Source organism: Acartia tonsa, chromosome 4 (assembly GCF_053477335.1).
Source record: "Acartia tonsa isolate MP-2025a chromosome 4, ASM5347733v1, whole genome shotgun sequence".
NCBI classification, from domain to species: domain Eukaryota; kingdom Metazoa; phylum Arthropoda; class Copepoda; order Calanoida; family Acartiidae; genus Acartia; species Acartia tonsa.
Window position 1 is genome coordinate 12,968,717 of NC_137263.1, and position 27,457 is coordinate 12,996,173.

Genomic DNA, 27,457 nt, shown 5'->3' on the forward strand with positions numbered 1-27,457 from the left:
TTAAAGAGTTAAGGTACTTGGAGTAGTGAACTTTTATATGTCTTAGTAGAATATATTAGGCATTAAATAGATATGATTATATGTAAAAGAATTTTTAACTTTGACCTGACCGAACTTTTTTTATTTGACAATATCTAAAAAAGTTAAAGTGATGGACTGACGGACGGACGGACAAAGTGAATTATAGAGTAGCTTTGCTACTAAAAAAAGTGAAAGGGATAGTTCTACGAAGTGCATTTAAAGAGTTAAGGTATTTGGAGTAGTGACAGTATATAAAAAAGTTAAAGTGATTTGCCACATAAATTATATGAGAATGGTCTATCTTTTCCTAATATGTATACCCAAAACACCAGTATTTAAGAATGAATTGCCACATAATTCACAAGAGTTATAAAAAACAGGGGTTCCCCTTGGGGCAAGTTTTCTAAAGATACTTAAAAAACATAAAAAATAACGTCTGGTTCTTCATGTGACAGGTTTTCTATAGATTTTTTTTAAAAATAAAGAAAACAGTCTGGTTTACGTACTTAAAAAACCAAAAAAAATAACATCCGTTTAAAAAAAAAACTGTCCCATGAAGAACTGGACATTATTTTATATGTTTTTTAAGTACCTTGCCTCAAGGGGAATCCCTGTTAAATTTTTGTATAACTCTTGTGAATTATTTGGCAATTCAATCTTTAATGCTGGTGTTTTAGGTATTCATATAAGGAAAAAAATAGACCATTCTCATGTAATTTATGTGGCAAATCACTTTAACTTTCTTATATACTGTCACTACTCCAAGTACCTTAACTCTTTAAATGCACTTCGTAGAACTATCCCTTTCACTTTTTTTAGTAGCAAAGCTACTCTATAATTCACTTTGTCCGTCAGTCCATAATGCTATGGGGGAAATGGGATTTACTCAGCTCCTATAAAAGATAGAATGCTAAAAAATTTTGACAACATTCCTATCATTAAGGAACACAATTGACTATAAAACATCAATGGCGGTCGGACCGCTTTTAAGCAGGTTTTAGGCTATTTTTTTATTTTTCACATTGAAATTTTTATTTTTTTCTTACGACTTTGAGACCTAATAAGTACCTAAACATTGATCTCACAAAATTTTCATTTAATACTTTTTTGTAGGCAATTTATCGAGGAACAACTTTGATTTAATGTTTTTTTTCTGTCAGTTGATTAGAACATGGAGAAAAATGTCATTTAATGAAAGTGTGTCTAAAATTATTGACTTCGGCACGACACAGAGTTCGCTCCACCTTACCCTAACGATTACGGTTTTCTTTTTGGGACAGATTTCATTATGGCACCTTCCTTCTAGGGGCTAGTGGGGTAAAACAACCCTACCCCCCAAAAAAAACTAAAAATAGGAGCTCTAAGCCTATTTTTTAAGATAACAAGCTGATTTTTGTAATGTAAACTTTTTTAGATAACTGAACTAAATAATCATTACAAATTTCAATTTGGCACTTTCCTTCTAGGGGCCTTTGTAAAATCTCTTGTGTGATAGACTCTTCATGTAAAACTTAGAAAACTAATTTGAGCACCTAATATCTGGGAACTACTGTGGAAAAACATTCTCCAGGTGTTTTATTGGTAAAAATTAGCTCAGAACTAATATTTTTAGGGTTTTTTTTTTGGGGGGGGGGGTTACCTTACTGGCCCCTAGAAGGAAAGTCCAAATCGAAATCTGTAATGGTGATTCAGTTCAGTTATGTAAAAAAGATTTAGCATAAAAAGCAGCCTGATATCTTTAAAATGTTATAAGAACTCATATTTTTAGTTTTAGGGGTGTGTTAAACCCCACTGGCCCCTAGATGGAAAGTGCCAAATCAAAATCTGTAATGATTAGGGTAAGGAGGGGTGAGAAGTCGGTTTTTTTTTTTAAATGGGGTAAGAAATTATTATTTTTAAATGGGACCATTAGAAAGATCTCAATAAAGTCTAACAGATCCTCAAAGGACATTATCCTAGGACTTTGGGAAGTTTGTCAAAATTAGACTAAAAAAACAGACCGACTTTGCCCTGCCTCGAGGTGAAGTCTGTGGTCCATTTTCAAGCTTCAAAAAACCTATGACATTGATTTTATTACAGCATGCCCAAAAGGTTAAAGTAATGTAAATGTAATTTATTTTTCCAAACTACTAGAAATTTGACTTTTTTGGCAAAAAAAATTAATTTTATTATAAAAATTATCGGAAAAATTCCAGTTGAAAAAAAGGGAAGTTTGGAAAAATTGGTGATCGATTTTCAAACTTCTAAAAAGCTATGACATATTAATTTAATTACAGCATGCCCAAATGGTTAAAGTTGCTAAATTGCTAAATATAATAAAGAACATGCACAAAATTTTATAAAGATCGGTCAATTTTTTCTACAAAAATATGAATTTTTCCAAAGTATGAGAAATTTCACTTTTTTGCATAGAATTTGTATAAAATTGAAAAACTGACTTCCCCCCGCTTCAAAAGAGATCAATTTCTGAAAAAACTATACAAGCATTTTTAAAGTTTTCAATGGAAATGGATACTTACTAAGTCCCCTAAAGACGTCTAAGCTCAAGCTCTTACCAGTTTTAGTACAACCCAATCTTTCTCTGACCTTAAAATCGAGAAGAAAAAAAAAATCGTCCAACTTTGAGACCCTATAAGTACCCTAAAAATTCATCTCACAAAATTTTCATTATTTACTAATTTGTAGGCAATTTAATAACGAACAACCTTGATTTCATGATTTTTTCTTTCAGTCGATTAGAACATGTAAAAAAACGTCTTTTAATGAAAGTGTGTCGAAAATTAGTGACTTTGCTTCGCACCCGAGATCGCCCCGCTTATCCCTATTTAGTTTAGTTATGTAAAAAAGTTTACATTATAAAAAACAGCTTGATACCTTTAAAAATAAGCTCAGAACTCATAATTTTATTTATTTTTTTTTTGTTGGGGGGGGGGGTGTTTCCCCACTGGCTCCTAAAAGGAAAGTGCCAAATCGAAATCTGAAATAGTTACTTAGATCAATTTTGTAAAATAGTTTACATTAAATAAATCACCTTGATATTGTTAAAATCAAGCTCAGAACTAATATTTTCCATTTGAAATTGCCAAAAATTAAATATTTTGTTTAAAAGTAAAGTTTGAGTAAAACTTGTTTTTTGGGTAACATGAAGGGAAGTGGGTAAGAAGAGAGACAAAAAAAGGGAAGGGGATTAAGGGGAACGTTTTACTTAGAATTGTTTGTCATAATCACATTCCCTTTTCCCTTATGTGAAACATGTTTTCATTATAAAAATCAGCTTAATAATTTTAAAATAAGCTCAGATCTCATATTTTTTTTTTTTTTTTTTTGGGGGGGGGGGTCTTTTGCCTCACTAGCCCCTAGAAGGAAAGTCCCAAAATGGAATATGTAATGGTTACTTAGTTCAGTTATCTGAAAAAAGTTTTCATTAAAAAAATCAGCTTGATATTGTTAAAAATAAGCTCAGGAACTTATAATTTTAGTGCTTTGGTGGGTCTTTTGCCCCTCTAGCCCCTAGAAGGAAAGTACCAAAATTCAATTTTTAAGTTTTACAGGTAGATCAATCATATAAGAGAGTTTACAAAAATGTTTAGGTTGATAACAATAAAAACAAGCCAAACCATCCAGAGCAAAATTTGATACTAAATTTCATTTCCTATAAGTGTACAACTCCCGACCTCCCCTAGTTTTTTATCATGGCATCAAGAATTTGCACTTATTCAAATTTTATGCTATTATAGCTATCTCTAAAAGAGTTATTACAATTATAAAATAACACAATAAAAACAAGGATGACAACAATTCATAAAAGCGAAGCTCTCAAATCAGAAGAAAGGACAAACAAACAATAAGTCTTCTGGAGTTAAAGAACTCTAAGTTTCAGTCTAAACAAAATTGTAAATAAATTTGTTGCAAAATTGTGCAAATATAGGATACAGTAAAAGAACATACTTTCATATTTAGGATTTGATTATATAGTTGCCTGGCTTATACTACTTTAACCTGTTGTCCTAAGAATCATTGTTCCAATAATCATATGAATAGGATACCTAATCTTATCATACAAAAAAGTTGTCAAAATGATAAAAATCAGCATGTTTTAAATGGACGTACGGACTTTCTGGTAACGATTATATACAGGGTGTTTTTTTTAATGAGTTAAAAGTATTGCTCAAGTTGGGCACAATTTTGAAAGCATAGGAACTACAGGGTGTTTTTTTTAATGAGTTAAAAGTATTGCTTAATTTAACCCACTTGCCATTGACATAAATTAATAATCTATATCGTAATTTCTTCATTGATGTGGGACATTTTGTATGAGAAAAAAAATATTTAGCGATTTTCAACAAATTCTGCCTTAAAAACCGGTTTTTCTAAAGTACCTATATTTGGAAGATTTTTGGATCATGACAAATTTTAAGAGTATGCAAAAATGCGTACATTTTTAAAAATCAAATTGCGCGGCTTGTGTTAATAGTAGAAAAATGTTACGCATATCGTTAGAATTGTCATAAACTCTAGTTTTTGGAAATATATGTAACACATACATGCTATTTGTAGTATAGAAGCTACATTGGAAAATGTGAGAAATGTTGAAAATTTTAAGTAAGTTGGAACATTTTACCACGTAGCTCCTAAACTATACGTAGCACAGGAATAGTTCTTAAACACCTAAAAACTAGAGTTTATGACGATTCTAACGATATGCATAACATTTTTCTACTATTAACACAAGCCGCGCAATTTGATTTTTTAAAATGTACGCATTTTTGCATACTCTTAAAATTTGTCATGATCCAAAAATCTTCCAAATATAGGTACTTTAGAAAAACCGGTTTTTAAGGCAGAATTTGTTGAAAATCGCTAAATATTTTTTTCTCATACAAAATGTCCTACATCAATAAAGAAATTAAGATATAGATTATTAATTTCTGTCAATGGCTTTCAAAATTGTGCCCAACTTGTTATAGGAATTATCATGCAAAGTTTGAAATCGATATGAAAATTAAAACATGTCTATTTTGATAATTATATTATACAAAAAATGTTGTTAAAAAGGTAAAAAATATTTTAAATGGACGTATGGACTTTCTGGTAAAAATTTTTAGACTTTCTAAATTATACCTGACTGTTGTAAGAATCATCATACAAAGTTTGAAATCTATAGGAAAATTTTAACATGCCTAAAAGAGCTAATCGTCACGGACGGACTGACCCTAACATAATTATAGAAAAACTTTGCTTTTAAAAACATTGAAAAAATATTACTCAAGGTGCAAATTTAGGAACAACTGTTCTTTCTAGAAAGATTGTATTTATTAAGTCTCTCAAATCAAAAGCGTAGGGGGAGGGGGGGAATCCGCTGGACATCATATGATAAAAAAAATACTCATATTCTGATTAGAAACTTTAGATTTCGTGTATTCAAATGCAGTGTTTCGGAGCCGGAGCCGGGAGCAGCAACATTTTTGGTGGATCCGGAGCCGTATTTTTCTAAAAACGGCTCCGGCTCCAGATAAGCTAAAATGATTTTTAAAAGTAATATTATAATTTGGCAACGGTCTATTTCCATATATTAAACTGAAAAACTATTGTTACTTAACAAATAGACACACATCCTTCTACTTTTATATAGCTTTAATCAAATAATAGCAAAATATTTTATATTATTTATTTTATTTTATCAAATTCAATAATGAACAACAAGGATGACAACATCCATAAAAGCGAAGCACTGAAACGGTAGGACAAACAGACATTAACACTTGTATAGTGTTAGAACTTAATTATCATAATATAAATTTATAAGAGTCAAAGCAAAATTAAAAGTAAATTTGTTGTAAAACTGCTTGATACAGGATATTTTTTATGGACATACTTACATTTTTAGGACTTGATTTTAGAGTTGCTTCGCTTATTACATAATACTTTGTTGTCCCAGGAATCAATATACCAAAAATCAGATCAATCCGATGATTTGATCACATAAAAATTTGTTGTTAAAGAAGTAAAAAAATCAACATGTTTAAAATGGACGTACGGACATTTTGGTAATGATTATAGAGTTGCTACGCTTTCTAAATCGTACCTAACTACTAAAGGAATCACCATGCAAAATTTGATATCGATAGGACAATTCTAACATGCCTAAATTAACGGAAAAAGCTAACCGTTACGGACGTAGGGACGGACGTACGTACGGACGGACCGACCCTAATTATAGAAAAGCTTCGCTTTTAAAAATTGATATATTAATTTTAAGGTAGGAGCCGGAGCTGGAGCCGGATTTCCAGATACGGCTCCGCTGAGCCGGAGCCGCATCAAAATTATACGGCTCCGACACCCTGTTCAAATGTATGACTTTATTATATTTTGTATGAAGTGCCCTTATTTTTTTTCCCACATAGGAGTTACGTTATAAATTACCATCTGTAGTACTATCAATAGTTTTCCTTAAAATTTCATTGCAAAAAGTTTAAAAATTTGAATGTTATATCTAGGGTTTGCAATCCCTCTAATTCCGGATTTTCGTATTCCAGATTGTGGATTCTAGCAATATTTTAAAATATAAATATAAAGGGCCTTTTTAAAATAAATTAAGGGATTAAATTTTAGCCGGTTTTATATATTTTAACAGTAGCTTTTCTCCTATTTCTAGACCCTACAACGGACATTTTCTAACCCTTACTCAACCTAACCTAACTTTGTTAAAAATTAAAATATAAATTTAGATAAAAAAAAAATAAAGACGCTTATTTTAGCCTAACACCGCTTTTAAAATAACGGATTGCGGATTTGGATTCTGCATTCAAAAGTTGTCCAAAAATTAGTCGGTATTCCGGATTGTCAACCCTAGTTTTGTAAATGTTATGCTGGTTTTGTTTGCAAAATATTAGTTTATAGAATTAGAAATAAGTTCTGTTGGCACCAAATATGATTTACAGCTTAGATTTGTGCGCGAAGCGCGAAATTTTTTTTGCTCTTCATAATTAATTAAATTCAAGAGGATATATGACCATAAGGAGGAGAGGGGCCACCTAACGGTACTAAGGAGCTGAAAAGTAAACAAAGAATCATTCATAGTATAAAGAACTAAAATTAAAGAGGTTGCTCCTCTTTATTAGATGTTGGCCCCTCCTTTATGAGGGTAACACAAAATAGAACATAATTTGGATCATGTAATTAAGAATCATAGTGAAAAGAACCTTTATTAAAGATGTTGCTCCTCTTTTTTAGGGGGTTGCCCCTCCTTTTTAGGAAGGTAACACAATAAAAGAACATAATTTTGATTGTTTCATAAAGAATCATAGGATAAAGAACTAAAATAAGAGGTTGGCCTCTCCTTTTTAGGGTGGTATCATCATTAAAGAGAAAATAATTTCGATTGTTTATAAAGAATCATAGGTTAAAGAACTAAAATTAAAGAGGTTGCTCCTCTTTTCTAGAGGTTGGCCCCTCATTTTAGGGGGTGGCCCCTCCTTTTCAGGGATGGCCCCTCCTTTTCAGGGATGGCCCCTCCTTTTTAGGGGGGTGGCCCCTCCATTTTAGAGGGGTGGCCCCTCCTTTTTGGGGTTTGCCCCTCCTTGTGAGGAGGATGGCCCCTCCTTTTACTAGGGTGGCCCTTCATAAGGAGAAAAAAAGTTGGGTTCCAGTTGGGTTCCAAGAACCCAACTACTGCATGTATGAATTTCTAAATCTTATTTTGTACCACATTAAAATATTTCTTAATCTAATCATTTTTAAGCAGAGATGACAATCCGAGGATTTTTTTTTGGAATTGGATAAATGAAACATTAACAATCCTAATGAAAATGGATTTTGGATCAGAATTTTCTTAAGAAAAACATGACTAAGGGCGCCATTTGTTGAGCTTATTTTATGTGAACGTATTTTTTATATGATTTTAAAGCAGATTTAAACGCTAAAATTTCGCATGGACACTGCTTTAATGGGACACAACGGTGGAATAAATCAGATTTCGGCTAATTCGCCGCCATTTCTTCACAGTTCTATTGTTAATTGTATTCCATATGAGCAACTGCCATGCCCAAAGTCTGAAAATAATACGCCTATACAGAAAATACACATCAATGCTGCCGGCACCCTTTTCGAAAAAGATTTCAGTCGTTAAATGGAGGTGATAAAATATTTTAGCGCTTCACAATTCTTTTTTTCCGTTGTCATAGTACCTAAATGTTATTCCTAAATATAAAATGTTTTTTTTGTACATAATTTGTTATTGTAAGTCTTAGCCCATATGCTATAAGGCTCAAGGGGAAATACTACGCTTATTTTTTTTCATCTTGTATTTATAGAAATTTCTTAATTTCTTAGTACACATTTATTTTAAGTTTTTTCTTTATTTTTTTGTATGATTAGTCTAAACCCAAGTGCTGTTAGGCTCAAGGGGAAGTACTACGCTTATTATTCTTATTTTTTCTTTGTAAAATGTTAACTTTTGTATTTTTTTTTAAGTATTTTTATTTTTTTGTTACCTAACCCAAAATTATTGAAGGCTTTTAGGTTAGGGAAAGGACAAAAATCCATTTGCGTACAATTTTGTTTGTGTTCATATGTTATTTAGCAACAACGTAGTCTTATTTGTTTTATTGGCGTTTTAATGCTTGGTTTATTTTCGTATTTTAACTACACGTAGGAAAATTTAGTTTTGCTGTATTTTTTAAGGCGTTAAAAATATGCCATTTCTAAATATCGATTACCTAACACAAACCAATTTTACGCCAAAACTCGTCTTTCGTCTACTACTAATGTTTTTTTATTCTTCAGATTTAAAGAAAGATTGTCAAATGGAAGTTTAAAATGAAGGTTTTATTGAAATATCTCCCGCCTGATACGACAAAGCTTCAAGTTGAGCAACATTTTCAAAGATTTTTACAGGATATTAGGTAACATGATTTTTATTAACGGAACGATATTATTCTTTAATTCCTTGTTGTTGGTTTAACATTAATTTGGAATCTACGCAGTGATTTTTTGTTAAAGTGCTCAGTATAATTAGAAACATCCTAGAAAGCCATCAAATACACAAATCGTTTGTTTCTAAAGCTATTAAACATGACAAGTTTATCTATAATAAAAAGGGAAAAAAATGGCATTTGACGGTCAAGAATTTTATTTCCGGTATTGCTTCCAAACCGATTAATGTCTGGTGGATTAATACCGGTTCTCAGCCATACTAAAAATTATGCATACCCTCATATTATATCTATGCAGTTTTCAACGAATATAAAAATTGTAAAATCATTTTTATATCTGCGGAAGGCTGTTTGTATTACAATGCTATAAATAATCAAATAGGCCGTGATATATCTCATTATCTAAGGTGAATTCGATTTTTTGGCACAACTTATGTTTTCATCGTTGATTGATCAACAATAAAAACCTTTCGGATCATGGAAAGAAAACTAAGTATCGGTTTTCGTCGTATTTTCACAGTGGGGTTCTTCTATTTCTAGGGGCTCCAATAGGGTGGGTCGATTTTGGACATTTTTTTTCTGAGGCCAAAGCGGGGATCTGCAAATGATTTGTATGAGTATAATACACCTCTGGATTATTTAAAAGGGGGTGGGGGCGAAAGTGACACTTTTTGAAACCAAAACTAAAAGTCAACAAAGGAACTCAACTAAAAAAAGAGTTACAGGTCTGAGATTTTGCATGGCAGTTGCTTTATAGGGGTACAATATGGAACTGTGAAGAAATGGCGGCGCAACCGCCGAAAACCGCCGTTTCCCGCCGAATTTTTTTTGCCTTTTTTCGGCGGTTTTCGGCGGTTGCGCCGCCGTTTCTTCACAGTTCCATATTGTACCCCTGTAAAGCAACTGCCATGCAAAATGTCAGACCTGTAACTCTTTTTTTAGTTGAGTTCCTTTGACTTTTAGTTTTGGTTTCAAAAAGTGTCACTTTCGCCCCCCCCCCCCCCCCCCTTTATCTTAAGTCTTAAAACCGCTGGCGACCAGACATTCAATTGTATAGCTATTTGTTAATGGGAGTCAAATATTTATTGAATCAGAACTATGGCTTCATGGTGCTCCCAGGAAAGGCATTGAGGAGTAGAATCAGGAACTTTTGACCGTTTCAAAAAATCTTGTTCCTAGCCTGAGATAATCTTAAAAAAAAACTCTACAAATTGGACAATTCTCAATAAACCTTTAAAAAATGTGTTTTTTGAGTGAATTCTAAGGCTAGGAACGAGGTATTTTGAAACGGACAAAAGTTCCTAATTCAGCTTCTCAAGGCCTTTCCAGGGAGCACCATGAAGTCATAGTTCTGATTCAAAAATTTTTGAATGTCGTCTTTGCATATTTATAAGTAATCAAATATATTTTTTAGTGGTCGTGTTCTAAAACTCAATTTTTTAAAATTCTTTTTCGGTCAGAAATGTTTTAAAGGTTAATTTTATCTGTTGCATTTCCCCTCTTTGTCTAATTCCGATATGAACCCGCCCTAGGCTCCAACTCTGCGGGGTTATCATTAACATTTACTTAACCTAACCTAACCTAACCTAAAATAACTCACCAAAAACTACTGTGAAAATACGACGAAACCCGCAACTTCGTTTTCTTTCTATGCTCCAACTTTTCAATGTCATTTCTTTTAAGGAACATCAGAATTTTTTTTACTGAATTGAGACTCAATATATGTGAAATTCAATTTAATACTAGGTTAGATTTTATAATGTTTTTTTTCATTTTGAAGGAAACTATGCAAGGGATTCTAAGCACCTCTAGCAATGAGGTCAAGACATTTATGGTGCTTCTGTTAATATAATGAATGAAACGTTAAACGAAACGGGACTAGAGATCATCGAAAGCTTACACTCAAATTAAGCTTTATATCAAGCCAAATGAAATACTTTGTAAGGACATTCAAAAGGGGGAGCGGGGGGCAAGGAAGAAAACGGTGTTAGACTTAACTAACAGATTTAATTTTCCTGGTTCCGTCACCCTAAACCTAGCCAATTCTGATTCTTTTTTAAAGAAAACACTAAAAGAATGCAGATAAAAAAATGGCTTATAAATTGATGTACAACCTAAATGATGATAATCAAAATTACCCCTTCTGTAGATTACAATAAGTGGTTGAAATGTTTGGACACGCATCTTAATGATCCAATCAATTAAAATTCAATAAATTCCCAAAGTTGTTATGGCAACGAAAAAGAGAACATTATTACAATCTTTGGACTAGTGTAATTAGCAGCCCATTGTCCCCTCCCTTCCTGATCAGGATGTCTTGACACAAAAGTTTTTAATTGTTAGGAAGATTGGTTACCAGGCAATAAGAGAACTTCACGGAAGTATTCTGAACAAGGAGCAAATAAATCTATCTATTGGAGAGGTGAGATTATTTTTTCTTTCGTTATTAATTGGCTTGACGCAAAGCCTTGAATTGAAGTGTTCCAACCCGGCCTTTAGTAGGGTAACATACAACTTATCTGCTCGTCGTTGGGAAGGTGATGGGTTCGAATCTTCGTCTAAACTATGTCTTGATTAAGGACGTTAAAAGTTGTATTGATTGTTGCTGTGTCAGAATAGTAGTAGGGGAAATGCCCGAAAAAATGCGCAACTCAATACCATGCACACTGGCACTGGCAGTTAGGACTTCCCGACAAAGGTCAAACCATTTAAAGGGTAATGGTTGGGATGTTAGTGCTATGGGACATAGTATACGTGTTTTTATGTTTTAATGGCTAATAAAACAGACAGAAAAAATACATTTAAAGTCTGTTATTAACCGTCGCCCGAGTATTTATTAGGTTTTTTTATATTTGATAGCAAAAAATATTAAGGATAATGAAGCCGCCAGGGTAAGAGTTCCTATGCCTGGACCTTCCGATGGCAAAAGGTAAGCATATTCAAGTTACCTAATTTTTAAGATAAAAATGTAATATAAAAATGAAAGAGAACTCGGGATTTATTGTTTCTTGTCGCCTCAAAAGGATAAAATAAAATTTTTCCTTATGAAAATTAGAATAACTTTGCATGTTTGTACCAATCAATTTTGATACATTAAAAGCCCCCAAAGTTTTTTTGTGCTAACAAATGAAATGTAATTATTTTCGCCTGTTTATGCTCAAAGATATATTCACTACTCTGACTACCAATGTTATGCAGTAGATAACGTTTATTAACGTCTGTTATGACGCGGAGTTGACCAGATTAAAATATCAAACGTTTTGTTGATGTCAATGTGACGAATTTCAAACTTTTTTGCCTTTTTTTGAAAATGTTTTAAAATTTTGTAATTGAATCTAATCTAATCAATCAATCAATCTAGGACATAACGGCGTCCGCATTCTTTCATTTGCATGTCCATTGTCCATATGTCTGTCTTAGTAAGGGAGAGGTAGGTTTCTGGTAAAATCCGTAAAGGTTATGTGTTACAAGTTAAAAACAGTAGTAGAAGGATAAAAATTTATGTTAACTTTTTTTAAAAATTGTCTAAAGTTCTTTTCAATACGAAATACACATATTTTGTGAATATTATCGTTCTACTACTATTTTTAAGCCTTAAAACACACGCCTTTACGGATTTTACCAGAAACCTACCTCTCCCTTTTTCATATAAAAAAATTAACTTTTGCTACAGTAGGGCAAGAAGAATTGTTCTTTTATTTTTAAAATTTGTCTAACCGAGCATAATCAATCAAAGATACTACGGCGTCCGCATCGTGTCATTTGTCTATCCGTTCGTCTAAGAAAGATACCTAAAAACTTGTTACTTTTGCTTTATTAGGACTAGAAATAATAAGAATGATTCAGTTTAAACAAATTTCAGGGTTGGCGGCAATATCAAATGTAACGGTTGCAATGAACAGGAATGAATGACAATGTTTTTATATATTTTCCCCTCGGGGCTAACAAAACGGCTTTTTTTCGAATTTAATATCCGCAGATAGATGTCTATAATATGATGCAATAAAAAACTTTTCAATCTTATGTATTTTGTTGCAGTCTTAGCATGAATGACAAACAGCAACATATGTACACAGTTTTCTGTCTGTTAGCGACTAAAAAGACAATTTCTTATAAATTTTCTCGCCTCTTGATAAAGACTAAAAACCTTAATTTTATATTTGATAATTTGATTTTAAATATTTTTTAAGTGTAACTTTTAAAAAACCAAAGCATTGAAACTTTATTAGTATTCTGTTGAGTTCTTCGTCCAACATGCCAAGAGTTGCTCGCGGCTTATCGAAAAGGTAAATATTTTGTTTTATCGAAGCTACTCCATGAATCATTTTGTCCGTAAGTCCATAACGCTAGAGACGGACTGGCTATTTTTTGTGTGAAGATACCTCTTATAAAAGAGCATCTATTATAAAACTTACTTATTTCGTCAATCTGTCGATCATGCTACAAAATTCATTTATATATTGATATATAAAGGTTTCGTGATTTTTTCATTCCTCCTTTTTTTCAAGTCCACTTAACATCTGCTCTACTTTTCACTTTGTTTAGTCCATCCATGATCAGATCATTTTGTGTTTTCTACTTGAGGTTGTTGTCATACTCATATTTTTAATGAATCCAAATTCCTCTTCAAGTTTTTTAAAGTTTAATTTTTGCTTTGTAATTTGGTGGAGACGGTAAATGATTGAGTTAAGACTAATTCTTGTTTCTTATACAATTACTTGAAACTAGTTTTATAATGATATCAGTTATACTATACATGGCTTTCTTCAGTCTTCTTATAAGTTAAATAGGGTACTACATAAAACATATTGGCCATGATATAAAGGGGGGGGGGGGGTATGCAACCATCTTGTAATCAATGCGCAAATGGCATGAGACTTGGCATGAGTTATCCTTGATAGGTCTATTTTCCAAAATTTAACTAAAAGTTGGAAAAGTAACGGCTTGCGGCTCAGCCGTTTAGCCATTTTTGGCTATTTTCAGGACAAATTCCTCACGAAACCTTTCTCCACAAAATACTCTTTTCTGGTACTAGAAATCTACAAAATGGTTTGTGGTATCAAGTCACATGATTTAAAGCATAAATATGTTTCTAAAAGTTGATTCCTACGTAATTTATGACAGATTTGCCCTAAAAATAGCCAAAAAACTGAGTAGCCGTTACTTTTTCAACTTTTTGTTCGATTTTGGGAAAATAGACCTATCAAGGATTACTCATGACAGGTTTCGTTACAAAATTCGGATTTTAAGTGCCATTTGCGTATTTATCAGGAGATGGTTGCATTAAACCCCCGACCCCCTTGGGAAGGGCGGATAAAAATTAAATGCTTCTTACTGTTTTAAAGGGACGAAAATGTTGACTAATATTTCTACTAATATAAAAATGATTTCAACTGTTACAGAAAATGCTAAATGCCGAGCGTGGAGAACATGAAATCCTGGCTAGACGTGCCCAACACGTGGAAATTCAATACAGTCAGCAGCAGGTATGTGTATGTAATAATTCACTTCCCAGTATCGCTTTGAATTCGATTAATATCCTGCGTTTATCCACTCCGACGTTTGGGACTCATACGTTTATCCACTCCGATGTTTGGGACTCCTACGTTTATCCACTCCGACGATTGGGACTCGTACGTTTATCCACTCCGACGTTTGGGACTCGTACGTTTATCCACTCCGACGTTTGGGACTCATACGTTTATCCACTCCGACGTTTGGGACTCCTACGTTTATCCACTCCGACGTTTGGGACTCATACGTTTATTCACTTCGACGTTTGGGACTCCTATGTTTGTCCTGGAAACTTTGAAATTCGTTTAGATAATTGTCATAAGATTAGATACTAATGGATTATTTATTACTACAGGTACAGTCTACTCCCCTAGTATCAAAGGAACGGGAAGCCGAGATCATGAAACGTCGAGCACTTCAACTACACGGAAGAGTACAGAAGAAGATAAAAAAGTAAGTATTAGACGCGCAGCTACTTTATAACTAGGATGTAAATGTCTGTCCAAAAAAATTTCATTTTTATAGCCTTTTTCTACCTTACAAATTGTATTATATTATGCATTTTTGACTTTGCAATAGCATTTGACAATGTTTACTTAGGAAGTCATTTCTTGTTTAATTGGTTATTTTTTTCCAGTATGGCTTCGAAACCTAAAAATTTCCGCTGGATTAGAACCGGTTCTCAGCTATACTGAAAATCATGTTGTACATCATCGTTTTTCAGACAATTTTCCCATTCAAACTGGTTTTAATCTTTTTTATTTTAATATCCGCGGAAAGCTGTCTATAATAAGATGCAATAAATAACTTTTATCTTGTATTGGGGGAGGTTTATTCTCGAAATTTGTCTCTTTATGAGGGATGGATGATGATATTATGCAAACCACCGCCCCCCAAATCTGGCAAAAGCTTAGCTTTTTAAAATATTTTTAGACGACGTTTTAGGGATCTTACACATACGTCATGTTTATTTTAAATATTGGTTATTTTCGGTCTATACATTAGTTAAAGTATCCTAAAGTTTAAGTGAAAAAAAGAGTTTAAATCCATTTTAACCAATTTTTATTGTTGTCAGTAGGAACGTTCTTACTCAAGATGGTGGTGTGTGCAGCTGTCATCACGATACTCAAGATCAGGTACTATTTTGTGGGGGGGGGGGGGGGGTTGATAGTAGAGATCTCGTAGGTTAAGGTCTATTTTGTTCTCAGGAACACTTAAGTTTAATACAATTACAGGAGAATATTAGTTATATGACATTTAACAATTTGAATTATTTGAATTTTCTTTCTAGCTGTCTTGGGTGCTTTGGTGTCCTTATTAACTCAATTACGAGATTCCGAGTTAATGAACGTGTAGATTTTTATAAAGACATTAAGTTCTAAAAGACGCCATTGGTTTTAATTGCAATTATTAGCCATACTAAATCAGTTATTTAAGATGTTTTTAAATTAAAAAAATAGTTATTAAACCATAAAAATATTTCAGGCTTGCGAATTTGGTGGTGCCAAACCAAAGATAAGACCGAGGAAAGTTTACCATGTTCATACAATGACATACTTTTCTTATTTAAGACTTTATTAAAGAGATAATAGTGACTTATCATTTAACTTAGTACTTAAAGTGGTATTGATTATACACTATTGTCATTAGAATCATCATGAAAAGTTTGAAACCAATGAACGATTCTAACACGCCTTGTCTTAATGGAGTGAAAGGACGGAATCAACGACCCTAAATGTTGAAAAGCTTCCTAATTTTCGTATAAAAATTATGCTTAAAGAAAAATATATATAATGTATGCACCAAGTAAGTCTCTTACTATCCATATCTATTTAATGCAATCGTATTAACTATTATTAATTAAATGGTAATCTTAAAGTAGTTTAAATCCTGACCAAGAACTGAACAATAACATTTATACGAGTAAGGTACATATTTTTTTTAATTGTGCATTTTCTTGCAAAGAAAGAAATTTTAGAAGGGGTGGTTACATTATATTTTTGGTTCGTTTGCAATTTGAGGCATTGATATAAAATGCGGATTAAAGTGTATGTTTTTTTTTGTCTGTAGCTTAAATTTCGACAATTGCTTTACCGTTTGAGTTCTCCATTTTCTGATAGGTCCCTGGGTGGTTTTAGGCTATTTATTTTAGTGATGGCAATCCGTCGAATTTTTGGGCCGGATTCCGGATTCTTAAAGAATCCGTCGAAAAAAGTGGCGGATTCCGGATTCTAGCAATATTTTAAAAGGATTTTAAAAAAATAAAAAATTAAGTGCTACATATGTCCTAAAAATCAATGTTCTTGGTGTTCTCTATAATTCATTTCCGAGAATCGAACCAGATTTTAAAAGATGTATAATGATGAAAATCTTTGCCTTCAAAGAGAAGGAGTTGAAAGAAAAAACTCATGACGCTAATTTTAGCCTACCAAATAAGAATCCGAAATCCGGTATTAAAAAACGGATTCCGGATTCGGATTCCAAATTGGCTAAAAATTGGGCGGATTCCGGATACGGATTGCCAACCCTAATTTATTTACATCTAAGTTAGGTTTTTTAGGCTATTTTTCTACGTTCCTTACATCTTCAAATATATAGCTCCTAGGTGCTAGAAGCACAGCCGCTAGTTTTCTAAGAACAAAGCATGTCTTTTAACTAACTGGTCAATAAAGTTCATTGCCCTTTTAACAACTTGAAATTAAGTTTTTTAAGGTTCACTGCGACATGGATGAAAAAGAAGTGGAGTTGGTGAGCCGACCCAAACAACCAGTAAAAACTGTTCACTTCCAGGTAAGGGTCTTTATTTTTATTATAAAGTTGTTGGTTGTCTGTTAGATTTTGGCTAGTTTGTGGAGGGGATATTTTAGAAATATAGATGAAAAAGATGTTATTTTTTACACATTTTTAAATAATGTAATGCTTTGTTTGAAGTTAGGTAAATATCAAAAGAAATTCAACAATTTGTAAATTAGCTATCTTGTTTTATAATTAGATTTCTTTAAAATCACTTTTCGTTTAAAATATTTACATATTCTAAGCAATGTGTTCAGATTTTACCTACTCTGTGCTCCCATTGGTCTAGATAAGTTTTTGGAGATCTAGACTTCCTATATTTATTTTATAGAACTTTGTTTTTAGGACGAGGAGCCCAATAGTCCTCTTTTAGGCCCTCCAATGCAGTTAGATTTAAATAAGATAAATCTTCACGAGGATCTACCCACTCTTAAATTAATCCATCAAGATGTCAATGAAAATGACAAAAAGAACCAAGATAATGATAATACCGAAGATGACAGGTAGTTTTTAAAATTAGCAACATCTTCCATTTTCTTAGTGTTACTTAAAATTGAAATCTATAACATGCTGCTTTAAGACAAGGGGGTTAATTTATTTTCTTTTTGGCGCAGTTCCTTGATTGATTGATTGATTAGCCATAGTTTCTTAGGGTTTGGACCTAAGTAGTCATGGAGTAGGTTGAGACACTTTTGTATAGCCACTAGGGCTATCAAGCTCCACGTTCAAGCACATTATGACTTGACCCGCTATCTCATGAGAGCTACTCATTATTACCTCACCCTCGCCGAGTATGGCAGGTGTCCCAAATTAAGTCACCGTAATGAATGACGCTCTCCGCAGAGGAGCTTGGGATAAGGGTAGTACTGATATTATGTACGTGACTATTAAGTATCCAAACTTACTCAATAATCCCCTTCTTACACAACCAGGGGAAGTTGCGTGAATGTATTGAACTGAGAAATTCGAGTTGCCACATGGGGACTAGAACTTGAACTCTCATCACCGTAACTCAGTGCGTTACCACTGAGCTACGACGCCCCTTCCTTATTAATGCATATTTCTAATTAAAATTCAACCGTCCGAGATATTTGTGACACACACATTTATACAGACTACCTTCAACGGCCTTTATATGTCTTTTTTAGCATTTGACGATCGATAATTAAAGACACATAGAACTCAACAAAATGTTTGATATAATTTTAACTAAAAATGATGGAATTTTTTCTCATTTCTTCCAGATGAGGTGTTGTTGAAACATAACGATTTTCCTTAATAAAGCATTGATCAACAGTGAACTAGTATATTCTGATAGAAAATACTTAGATTCATTGATGGAAGATACTCAAAATCTCTTGCTCTCGTGCATAGTCCTTGAGATTACACCAAACTAATGCTTAGTTTTTTTAAGATGCGAAGACAATTGGAAAGAAAAGATGTACCAAGACATAAAGTGTGCCTTCACGTACAATTCCCCTGAAAAGTCAAAGAGTGGTGAAAATGACACTGCTCCTGTAGCTAATAATCCTCCGATAAGAACAACAGATGGTGCTGTTCACTGTAATTCCAATGATGAAGGTCCTGCGACTCATAATGAATTGAACGTTTCCGCCAGTGATTTTGAACCACGCCAACATTTGGAATCGTACAGGGTATTCTCTCCGAAATCTGCGCGCTTGCAAGGAGCTCCGACTGAGTCACCTGTAGGAATACCCCCCCAGAACCATCCAATTCGTAATGAACCCGCTGAGCATCAAGGTCTTCACGTGCCCATGCCGATGGCCAACAATAAAAATTTAGTAAATCCAAAATACTCAATGCCTCCACCACAATCACCAATGGAAAATGTCCCGGTTCCAGGTTTTCATCCTGGCATGTTGCAGATACCAGGCACTATGCCTGTGCCCGGCATTAATCCTGCTGTAAACCCGCCGGCTATTGGAGCAAATCCAGGATTTGTCCAATATCCCGGTTTTCAACTGGGTGGTATGAACGTTCCAGGGTTAATGCCCGGTGTTGGGTCATTTGCAGAACCCCACCAGGCCGTTCCATCTGGCCCTAATTATGCTCCAGGCGTGCCTGGATTTGGTGGAGACATGCTTGCTCAGCACTATCAACAAATTAGTCATGCTATGGCCCAGCAAGTACATATGCTCCACTTCATGGCCGCACAACAAAATGCGTTGAAAGTTCACATGGAGCAGCAGCAGCAGATGAAAGCTCACATGGAGCAGCAGCAGCAGATGGCTATAGAGGAGGCACAGTTACATTTAGCCAGGAGTAAGGCCCTTGAACAGCAACAGGCAGGGCTCGGAAAAAGTTGAAATTATTTACACCTCCAGGGGTTTATATTCTGCATGGGATCCCTTGCGTAAAGGGGGTGGATTAAAAACATGTGTTATTTTGGCGGGAGGGGGGGGGGGGTAGGTATGAAAAAATAAAATGTATTTATGTTGATAATATTATTCAGAAAATCGGACCAAAACACCAAAGAACTGGGAAAATATTTGATAAATCAGTAAAAAGCGACTTGTCCTATAATCCACAGACACAAAAAAATCCCTTTTTGGCTAAAAACACCAAAGATATGGGAAAATATTTGATAAATCAGCAAAAAGCGACTTGTTCTCTAATCCACATACACAAAAAAAATCACGAAACGAAGTTATGGTTTTACTTTTGAATTTTGATAATATACTTTTTTTCTGATCGTTTTAACAGGCTGCACAAGCGTATGAAGATTCAGTAAGAAATACGGTAGACAACAAGGTCCAACAGATGAACCAAAGTTTGGATGAAAATGCTAACGACAAAACGGAAAGGTAACTCTTAAACAAATATTTGAAGATTTATACTCCATTGAAAAGGGGAATGTTACCGCCACAAATATACAATTCTTTTCCATTCAATAGGGAATTGAATAAAAGATTGACTTTAGGTATTTTTCTTTAGTCGACTGACTAGAAAAAATTACACGGTGGGGGGGGGGGGGGGTGATTGTGTTTAGTGTCTCTCTTGTTCTTAACGTCACTTTTATTGCAATTTATTTGAAATATTAACTTTAGAAATTAATGATTTAGTGCAACAAATGATGAATTCTGTAATATTTCACAAAAAGAAGACGAGATATTAATGCAGGTTTGTGTTCCTTTAATAAAAACTAAAGGCTAGGCCCATAGAATCTAGAGGCAGAGGGGGGGGGGGACAGAAAAATAGATTAAATCCATCGCAAAACCTGTGTGAACCTTACCTTCAAAGTAGACAACCCAATATTAAGTTTCAGACAAAAAAACTACTATATATTATATAATACGACGAAATATTTTTCTGTTTGACAGTTGTACTGTACGTATAAAGCTATATTCCAATCCCTAAAAGCGTCCCTAAAAAACATAATTTTTCTAAATACAGAATTTTCCTTTATGACAGATATTTAACAAATATTGATGCAATTAATCCCATTAAAAAACCAATGTATTTAAGCCCAAACAAAGATTTGATGCCTTTTTTGCACATGAACTTAATCGTTAATTCAAAATATTTTTGTTTATTATTTTAGGCGAAGGAATATCAGGGTAATGCCACCGCCCTTAATCAAGGCAACGATCTTGTTGAAGAAGGTTAAATTTATTTTAAATATATTTAAAGTAGGGTGATGGGAATAGAAAAATTCTTAAGATTTTTATTTGATTTTTTCAAGGAAAATGTCAATATTACGACACGATTCAACACGGCCACGATCGATTCAGTTCTACTCCAGAAAAAAAATAATCGGATTGAAAGCCATACTAAACTAGTTATTAATTACTCTCTGTGGATATTAGAATTAGAAATTTTAAGTTCAATGCTACTATTTTAGCCCCGAGCGGTCGAAGGACCAGACTAACAAATCTGGTATTGTTTTTATGACTTATTTTAACAATTATGGAAAATTCTTTGTAATTCGATGTTGTATATGTTTTTTCAATATGGCTCAAAACCTAACCGGTTTTTATCCACTGGTTGTCGGTTTCGAAGCCATACTAGAAAGTAATATACTTCTTTATTTAAAGTAAATAACACGGCTTTTATGACAAGTTTATCTATTCTTAGAAATGACGTTTAGTGAGGAGACCGTAAAGGAGCAGGTTAAGAAAATGAGTAGGTTACGCTAATAATCCGTGTGAGTTTTAAGACTTAAGAATAGTTGTAGAACGATAATTTTCACTAAATATGTGTAGGTATTTCTTATTGAAAAGTATACAAAATTTTGTTTTTAACTTAAATTTTTTTCGTTCAACTACTGTTTTTAATTTAAAACTCACAACATTTACGGATTTTTAGCGCAACCTACTCCTCCCTTTTATTATCTTTATAGTAATAGGATGTGTGTGGTGTATTCTATTTGTATTGCGTCAGATTCAGCAAAAAATGTACAAGATGTATATTATAATAAAAACAACTACTTAACTCAAGTGCTGGAAATTCTTTCCGCCTGCTAGCAATTTGTTTCCTGATATTTTGTAGGGACGTTAATATTTCCGACGCTATTGGCTGAATTCAGGGTCCCCGGCCTGTGTACAGAGTTATAGCTCATGCCCCTTCTATTCTTTTACTTTAATGATTTAACAAGGTTTCGTAATCTTAACATTATGGCTGTAATGTTAAAAAAAATAGCTTTAATTGTCCATTTTTATCAATTGAATCTTTTTTTAACCAATTTTTTTTATGAGATATGCTTTTCTACATTTAGGTTAGGTCAATCACAACTTAGAAAGCGTAGTAACACTGCGTTACGTTAGCAGCTTCACTCCGTTTTATAAAAATTTTTGTAGCAGGGGGAAAAAAAATAAATCTTGTGCAGAATATACACCCCTGGATATTAATTAAATAAAGATTTATTTTGAATATTTTATAGTTGCGAATCATGGAAGAGATTAAGATGAGGCAGAGAGAGGAGCTGGAATCTCGTAGACTTGCTATTAAACTACAATGTCAGGCGAGTGTTAAGAAAATAATCTTACAAACTTACCCTTACTACTATTTAATTAAAATAGGATTGTTAAATATATAATCTTCAGCTGTGGCGTGTACAGGGTTTTAAGGGGCTACAAATATCGGGAGGGGGCAAACCTTTCAAATTAAAATTTTTAGGGAGGATGTTTACACCCATTTTCTGAACGCTAATGATGTTAAGTCATCTAGGATTTTATGAATTTTGTTATGTTTTAGGAAGAAGGGCCGAACGAGGCATCCAAGGGAACTTCAAAGGTAAACAATAATATTAGAATTATATAATGTTGTCCTCGGTAATATATCTATTTTCTTACTTTTTTGGTTTATTCAGAGAGAGAGAGAGAGAGAGAATGTGAACTATTTATGGACCTTTCCTCAAAATTTAAACTAGTTTTGCTTTAATATAATTAAAGGGGGCTGGGGGTTAATGCAATAATCTCGTAATAAGTAAACAAATGGCACATAGAATCCGAATTTCGTTACAAAACTTGGCATGAGTAATCCTTGGTAGGTCTGTTTTCCTTAAATCGAACAAAAAGTCGGAAAAGTAACGGCTGGCGGCTCAACCGTTTGACCGTATTTTGACTACTTCCCATTGAAACTTCACAAGCCCTTCTCACACATCATACTATTGGTCGCTCTCAGTGGCTGGTACTAGGAATCGAAAAAATGGTTATGAAATGGTTGCATTATCGCCTCCCCCCCTCCCAACCCTAAATGTCAAGCTGAAAGGAAATTACTAACAAATGCCTTGAAAGTCTTGTTTATAAATATGGATAATCTTTTGTTGTTCAGCCATTATCATGGAGCAAGATTGCTGATCCTTCTTACCGTCCTCCAAGGACCAGGGAAAAGGTTACGGCCCCTTCAGAAATTCTGACTCATGATGGAGATGGTTGGCAGGTCATGTATATTTTTTAAAGCGAAGCTTTTATATAATTAAGATTTGTCCGTCCGTAATGCTAAGCTCTTTTCGTTATTTTAGACATGAAAGTACTATCCTATAGATTTTAAACTTTGCATGCTGGTTCCTGTAACGATTAAGAAAGCGTAGCAATTCCATATTCGTTACCAGAAAGTCCGTACGTCCAATTAAACATGATTATTTTTAACTTTTTGTTAATCCAATTCATCTGATTTTTGGAATACCGATTCGCATTACAACAAATTACAACGTTAAAGCGACGCATCTCTCTAATCAAGTCCTAAAAATGTAAGTTTGTCCTTAAACATAAACAGTATCCTGTATTTGTGCAGTTTTGCAACCAATTTACTTATAATTTTTATAAATTTTGCTTCGCTTTTATGGATCTTGTAATCCATGTTGTTTTATTATATAGGAGATTTTACAATTAATTTGGGTTAGTCTGATGCGTTGGTAATGGACTTTCATATCTTCGACGTTATTATCTTATTTCAAAGATCCAAAACAAAATCGGGACAGTGTCCCCGCCTTTTAGGCAGAGATGCCTACAGCTCATGCTCCCTCTATCCTTTTACTTTAATGTACAGCTTTAGCCGTCTTTCTAGAATAGCGATTCTTTGCCCTCATTTAAAAACTGTTTAAATTGAACAAATCACTAATTGAATTATTTTTACTCAGAAAGTTGACAGTAACTCAAAGAGGCAAAAACAGATGGTGTCACGCGCCCAGAGAGAACGCATGCTTTGTGAAGAACAGGAGATGGCCAGACGGGCACAGGCTGAGGAGGAAGCTGCCCTTCGGACCCAGAATAATCTGGAGAAAGAGGAGAGGATTAGAGAGCAGGTAATTAGAATTTAAACTTGTTGTTAATCAACAAACATGAATGACCATAACCAGCGACAAATTATTTTCTAGGGGCGTCGTAGCTCAGTGGTAACGCACTGAGTTACGGTGATGAGAGTTCGAGTTCTAGTCCCCATGTGGCAACTCGAATTTCTCAGTTGAATACATTCCCTAGCTCCTCCGCGGTGAGCGTCATTCATTACGGTGACTTAATTTGGGACATCTGCCATACTCGGCGAGGGTGAGGTAATAATGAGTAGCTCTCATGAGATAGCGGGTCAAGTCATAATGTGCTTGAACGTGGAGCTTGATAGCCCTAGTGGCCATACAAAAGTGTCTCAGCCTACTCCATGACTACTTAGGTCCAAACCCTAAGAAACTATGGCTAATCAATCAATCAAACAAATTATTTTCTAGAGTTCCTGCGTTTTTCAGGACTCTTGTTATTTGCTTTTTATTTTAAAATCGGTTTCGGATTGATAGCAAGCCTCTCTATCTCTGTCTTTATGGGCCGAAGAAATCAGAGAGATAAACGAATATAAGAAAAATTGAAAATATTTACTACTTCTGCTTTTTATGGAACGTTTGGTGACATTTCGTCAAAAATCGCCTTACATTTCAAAGTTTTTTTTTAATAAAACCGTGGTAGAACTTTTTTTTATCATTGATATAACTTTATTTAACAGAAATCTATTATATTCACCAATAAAACATCACTTGCTTCCATTCGTGTATAGTCCCCTTTAATGAATGTTATTGTTAGAGAAGGAAGAGGCTGGTCAGAGAAAGAAAGATCTCCTACATTTCTGAACAAGAACGACAACAACTTGAATTCTGCTAAGACATACATAGGTAAATTTTTTATGGATATGATTGGGCACGAAAAGAGGGTAATTTTTGCGTAATTCCGTAAAGTTGAGTGCAAGCTTCCAGTCAAATGCGCTTATTAGGTCAAACTGTTCGTAATATTGACCAAGTGCATAGTATAATTAAACGCATAATGAAGCTTGCATACAACTTTACGGAATTACGAGAGAAAAATACCCTCCTTATATACTTCCCAAATTATGATAAACAAAATTACTTCTTCTGTAAGTTGAAATTATAGGTTGAAAAGTTTGGACACTACTAGTTAGTAACTAATCAATCAAATTTTATAGAAGTATCCATAGCTTTTAGCTAACAAATAAGATAACGGGGCTTTCTATACTAAAGTAATTATAAGTCCATTGTCCCTCTCTGGTTAAAAGTAATCCTTTTATGAAAGTAACCAGATCTCTGTCTGTCTGTTTGTACGGAAGGATCACGCTAACCGCTGAACCGATCGGTTCTCCTTAACAGTGCACTTCTTATAGGTCCTGGGCAGGATGATATCTATTTTTGGGGAGGGTACCACCACCTTCCCAAGACAATTCTACAAAAAAAAATGTGCTAAGTAGGGTTGGCAATCCGGATCCGAGATCCGGAATCCGCCCAATTTTTAGGCCAATTTTGGAATCCAAATCCGGATCCGGAATCCGTTTCTTAAAAGCGGATTCCGGATTCTGAATTTGTAGGCTAAAATTAGCGTCTTGAGTTTTTTCTTTCAACTTCCCCTGTTTGAAGGCAAAGATTATCATCATTATATATAATATCTTTTAAAATCTGGTTTAATTCTCGGAAGTGAATTACAGAAAAAAAAACAAAAAAAATAATTTTTAGGACATAAGTAGCACCTAAATTTTTTAATTTAAAAAAAACGTTTTAAAATATTGCTAGAATCCGGAATCCGTTGAAAATAAGAATCCGGAATCCGCAAGGAATTCGCCACTTTTTTTGACGGATTCTTTTAAGAATCCGGAATCCGAATCCGGCCCAAAAATTCGACGGATTGCCATCACTAGTGCTAAGAAACTTTTCGGATTTTGGATTGTTTTGGTAAACAGCTGATCTTAATATATATTTAAAACATAGTCGCTTTTAGGGGAGTAGCGTGTAGTCTAATATAAAGTAGTATAAAAGAAGGCTTTTTATGTGTCTTGGGTTGTTTGCACAAATTATTCTTTACTTTCTATTTCCTTCCCTAGAGTTTAGAGGCGAAGCAATAATATTATTATATAATATGGTTTTGTTTCAGCAAGCAGAAAGATTTCCAGCAAAGAAGTAAAGGGACTTTTGTGACTTTTGAAACAAACCAGGCTTTTTAGTTATAATGTAAGTAATTATGTACCTTTGACTAACGTTTCTTGTACATACTGAAAAATTTAGTGTACCTTATTTAACCCTTGTTAACTTTATTTGTATAAATTACGTACCTTCTCTAAATTCGAATTTCTTTAAAATGAGCCGTAAAAACTGAATTATAGATTTTTCAATAAAACAGTCGCCACTAAATTAAGTGCTTTGTATATTTTTAAAAACTTGTCTGGAATAATCCTTTTTTAAAGTTTCTAACATGAAACATTTTTGTTAAAATATTTGTAGTCGAAAACTCATCATATTTTTGTGTCAAAAACCCATTTTAGTAGCGAAGCTACTCTATAATTTGAAATGTCCGTATGTCTTAGTTTGGGGGAAACGTGATTTTATCGGCTCCTATAAAATATAAAAGGCTGAAATTTTTGACAACATTCCCATTATAAAGGAGCACAATTAACAATAAAACATCAATGGCGATAGGACCCCTTTTTAGCAGGTTTTAGGCTATTTTTGTATTTTTCACATTTTTCTCCATATCTCTGGTGTTTATGGTCCGATTTCCAAAATTTTTTCAGTTATAGTATCAGAATTAAATTTCTTGTCGTTTCAAGAAAACAACTATGACGGTCACACTGCCTTTAAGCAGGTTTTAGGCTATTTTTGTATTTTCACATTTTTCTCCATAACTTTGGTGTTTATGGTCCGATATACATGTTTTGACAACTAATCTTTAAATTATTATAAATATTTTTTGTGCTTCGCTACTTATGGATGTTGTCATCATTGTTTGTTTAGTATTTGTAGTCGAAAAATCATCATATTTTTGTGTCAAAAAAAACAATTTTTGTTATTTTTTTTTTTAAACTTGTTTGAACAATCCTTTTTTTAATTTCTCACATGATATAACATATATTTTTCTGTTATAGTATATGTCGAAAATCGTCATATTTTTGTGTCATAAATCCAATTTTTGTTATAGTATTTGTAGTCGAAAATCGTCATATTTTTGTGTCATAAATCCAATTTTTGTTATAGTATTTGTAGTCGAAAATCGTCATATTTTTGTGTCATAAATCCAATTTTTGTTATAGTATTTGTAGTCGAAAATCGTCATATTTTTTGTGTCGAAAAAACAGTTTTTGTTATATATTTTTGTTGTAAAATCTGAATATAGTTTTTTTGCAATATATCTGTTTAACTTTTTATTAACGAAGCTAATCTACAATTATTTCATTAGTCTGCTTGGATAATG

At 33.5% G+C, this 27,457-nt stretch overlaps 2 protein-coding genes across 5 annotated transcripts; both read left to right on the forward strand.

Moving 5' to 3' along the window:
- Positions 1 to 7,691: 7,691 nt before the first annotated feature.
- Positions 7,692 to 22,332, forward strand: LOC145316131 (uncharacterized). Of its 4 annotated transcripts, none has more exons than XM_080156449.1 (19): positions 7,692 to 8,924; positions 10,638 to 10,700; positions 11,298 to 11,376; positions 11,828 to 11,883; positions 12,817 to 12,854; positions 13,182 to 13,240; positions 14,357 to 14,440; positions 14,824 to 14,921; positions 15,544 to 15,604; positions 15,954 to 15,992; positions 16,346 to 16,396; positions 17,181 to 17,258; positions 17,607 to 17,764; positions 18,676 to 19,567; positions 19,986 to 20,086; positions 20,345 to 20,402; positions 20,824 to 20,884; positions 21,357 to 21,391; positions 22,162 to 22,332. In XM_080156449.1, exons 1-19 carry the CDS (start codon positions 8,839 to 8,841, stop codon positions 22,315 to 22,317), a joined length of 2,253 nt encoding a protein of 750 aa, XP_080012575.1. In that variant the 5' UTR covers positions 7,692 to 8,838; the 3' UTR covers positions 22,318 to 22,332. The 4 variants fall into 4 exon arrangements, with proteins under 4 accessions (XP_080012575.1, XP_080012576.1, XP_080012577.1 ...); XM_080156450.1 differs by having other exon boundaries at positions 16,349 to 16,396; XM_080156451.1 differs by having other exon boundaries at positions 15,547 to 15,604.
- A 64-nt stretch (positions 22,333 to 22,396) lies between these two features.
- On the forward strand, positions 22,397 to 27,392 carry LOC145316134 (uncharacterized). Its single transcript, XM_080156454.1, has 5 exons — positions 22,397 to 22,514; positions 23,055 to 23,162; positions 23,863 to 24,027; positions 24,791 to 24,879; positions 26,144 to 27,392. Exons 2-5 carry the CDS (start codon positions 23,143 to 23,145, stop codon positions 26,185 to 26,187), a joined length of 318 nt encoding a protein of 105 aa, XP_080012580.1. The 5' UTR covers positions 22,397 to 22,514; positions 23,055 to 23,142; the 3' UTR covers positions 26,188 to 27,392.
- The last annotated feature ends 65 nt before the right edge of the window (positions 27,393 to 27,457 follow it).

Bases quoted from the DNA above. Each gene is read 5' to 3' on its own strand.
- LOC145316131 (XM_080156449.1), top strand. From the start codon at position 8,839: ATGAAGGTTTTATTGAAATATCTCCCGCCTGATACGACAAAGCTTCAA. The intron at 17,259-17,606 runs GTAAGGGTCTTT...CTTTGTTTTTAG, and splicing joins TAAAAACTGTTCACTTCCAG to GACGAGGAGCCCAATAGTCC. The intron at 17,765-18,675 runs GTAGTTTTTAAA...AGTTTTTTTAAG, and splicing joins GATAATACCGAAGATGACAG to ATGCGAAGACAATTGGAAAG.
- LOC145316134 (XM_080156454.1), top strand. From the start codon at position 23,143: ATGATGGAGATGGTTGGCAG. The intron at 23,163-23,862 runs GTCATGTATATT...ATTTTTACTCAG, and splicing joins ATGATGGAGATGGTTGGCAG to AAAGTTGACAGTAACTCAAA. The intron at 24,028-24,790 runs GTAATTAGAATT...TGTTATTGTTAG, and splicing joins AGGAGAGGATTAGAGAGCAG to AGAAGGAAGAGGCTGGTCAG.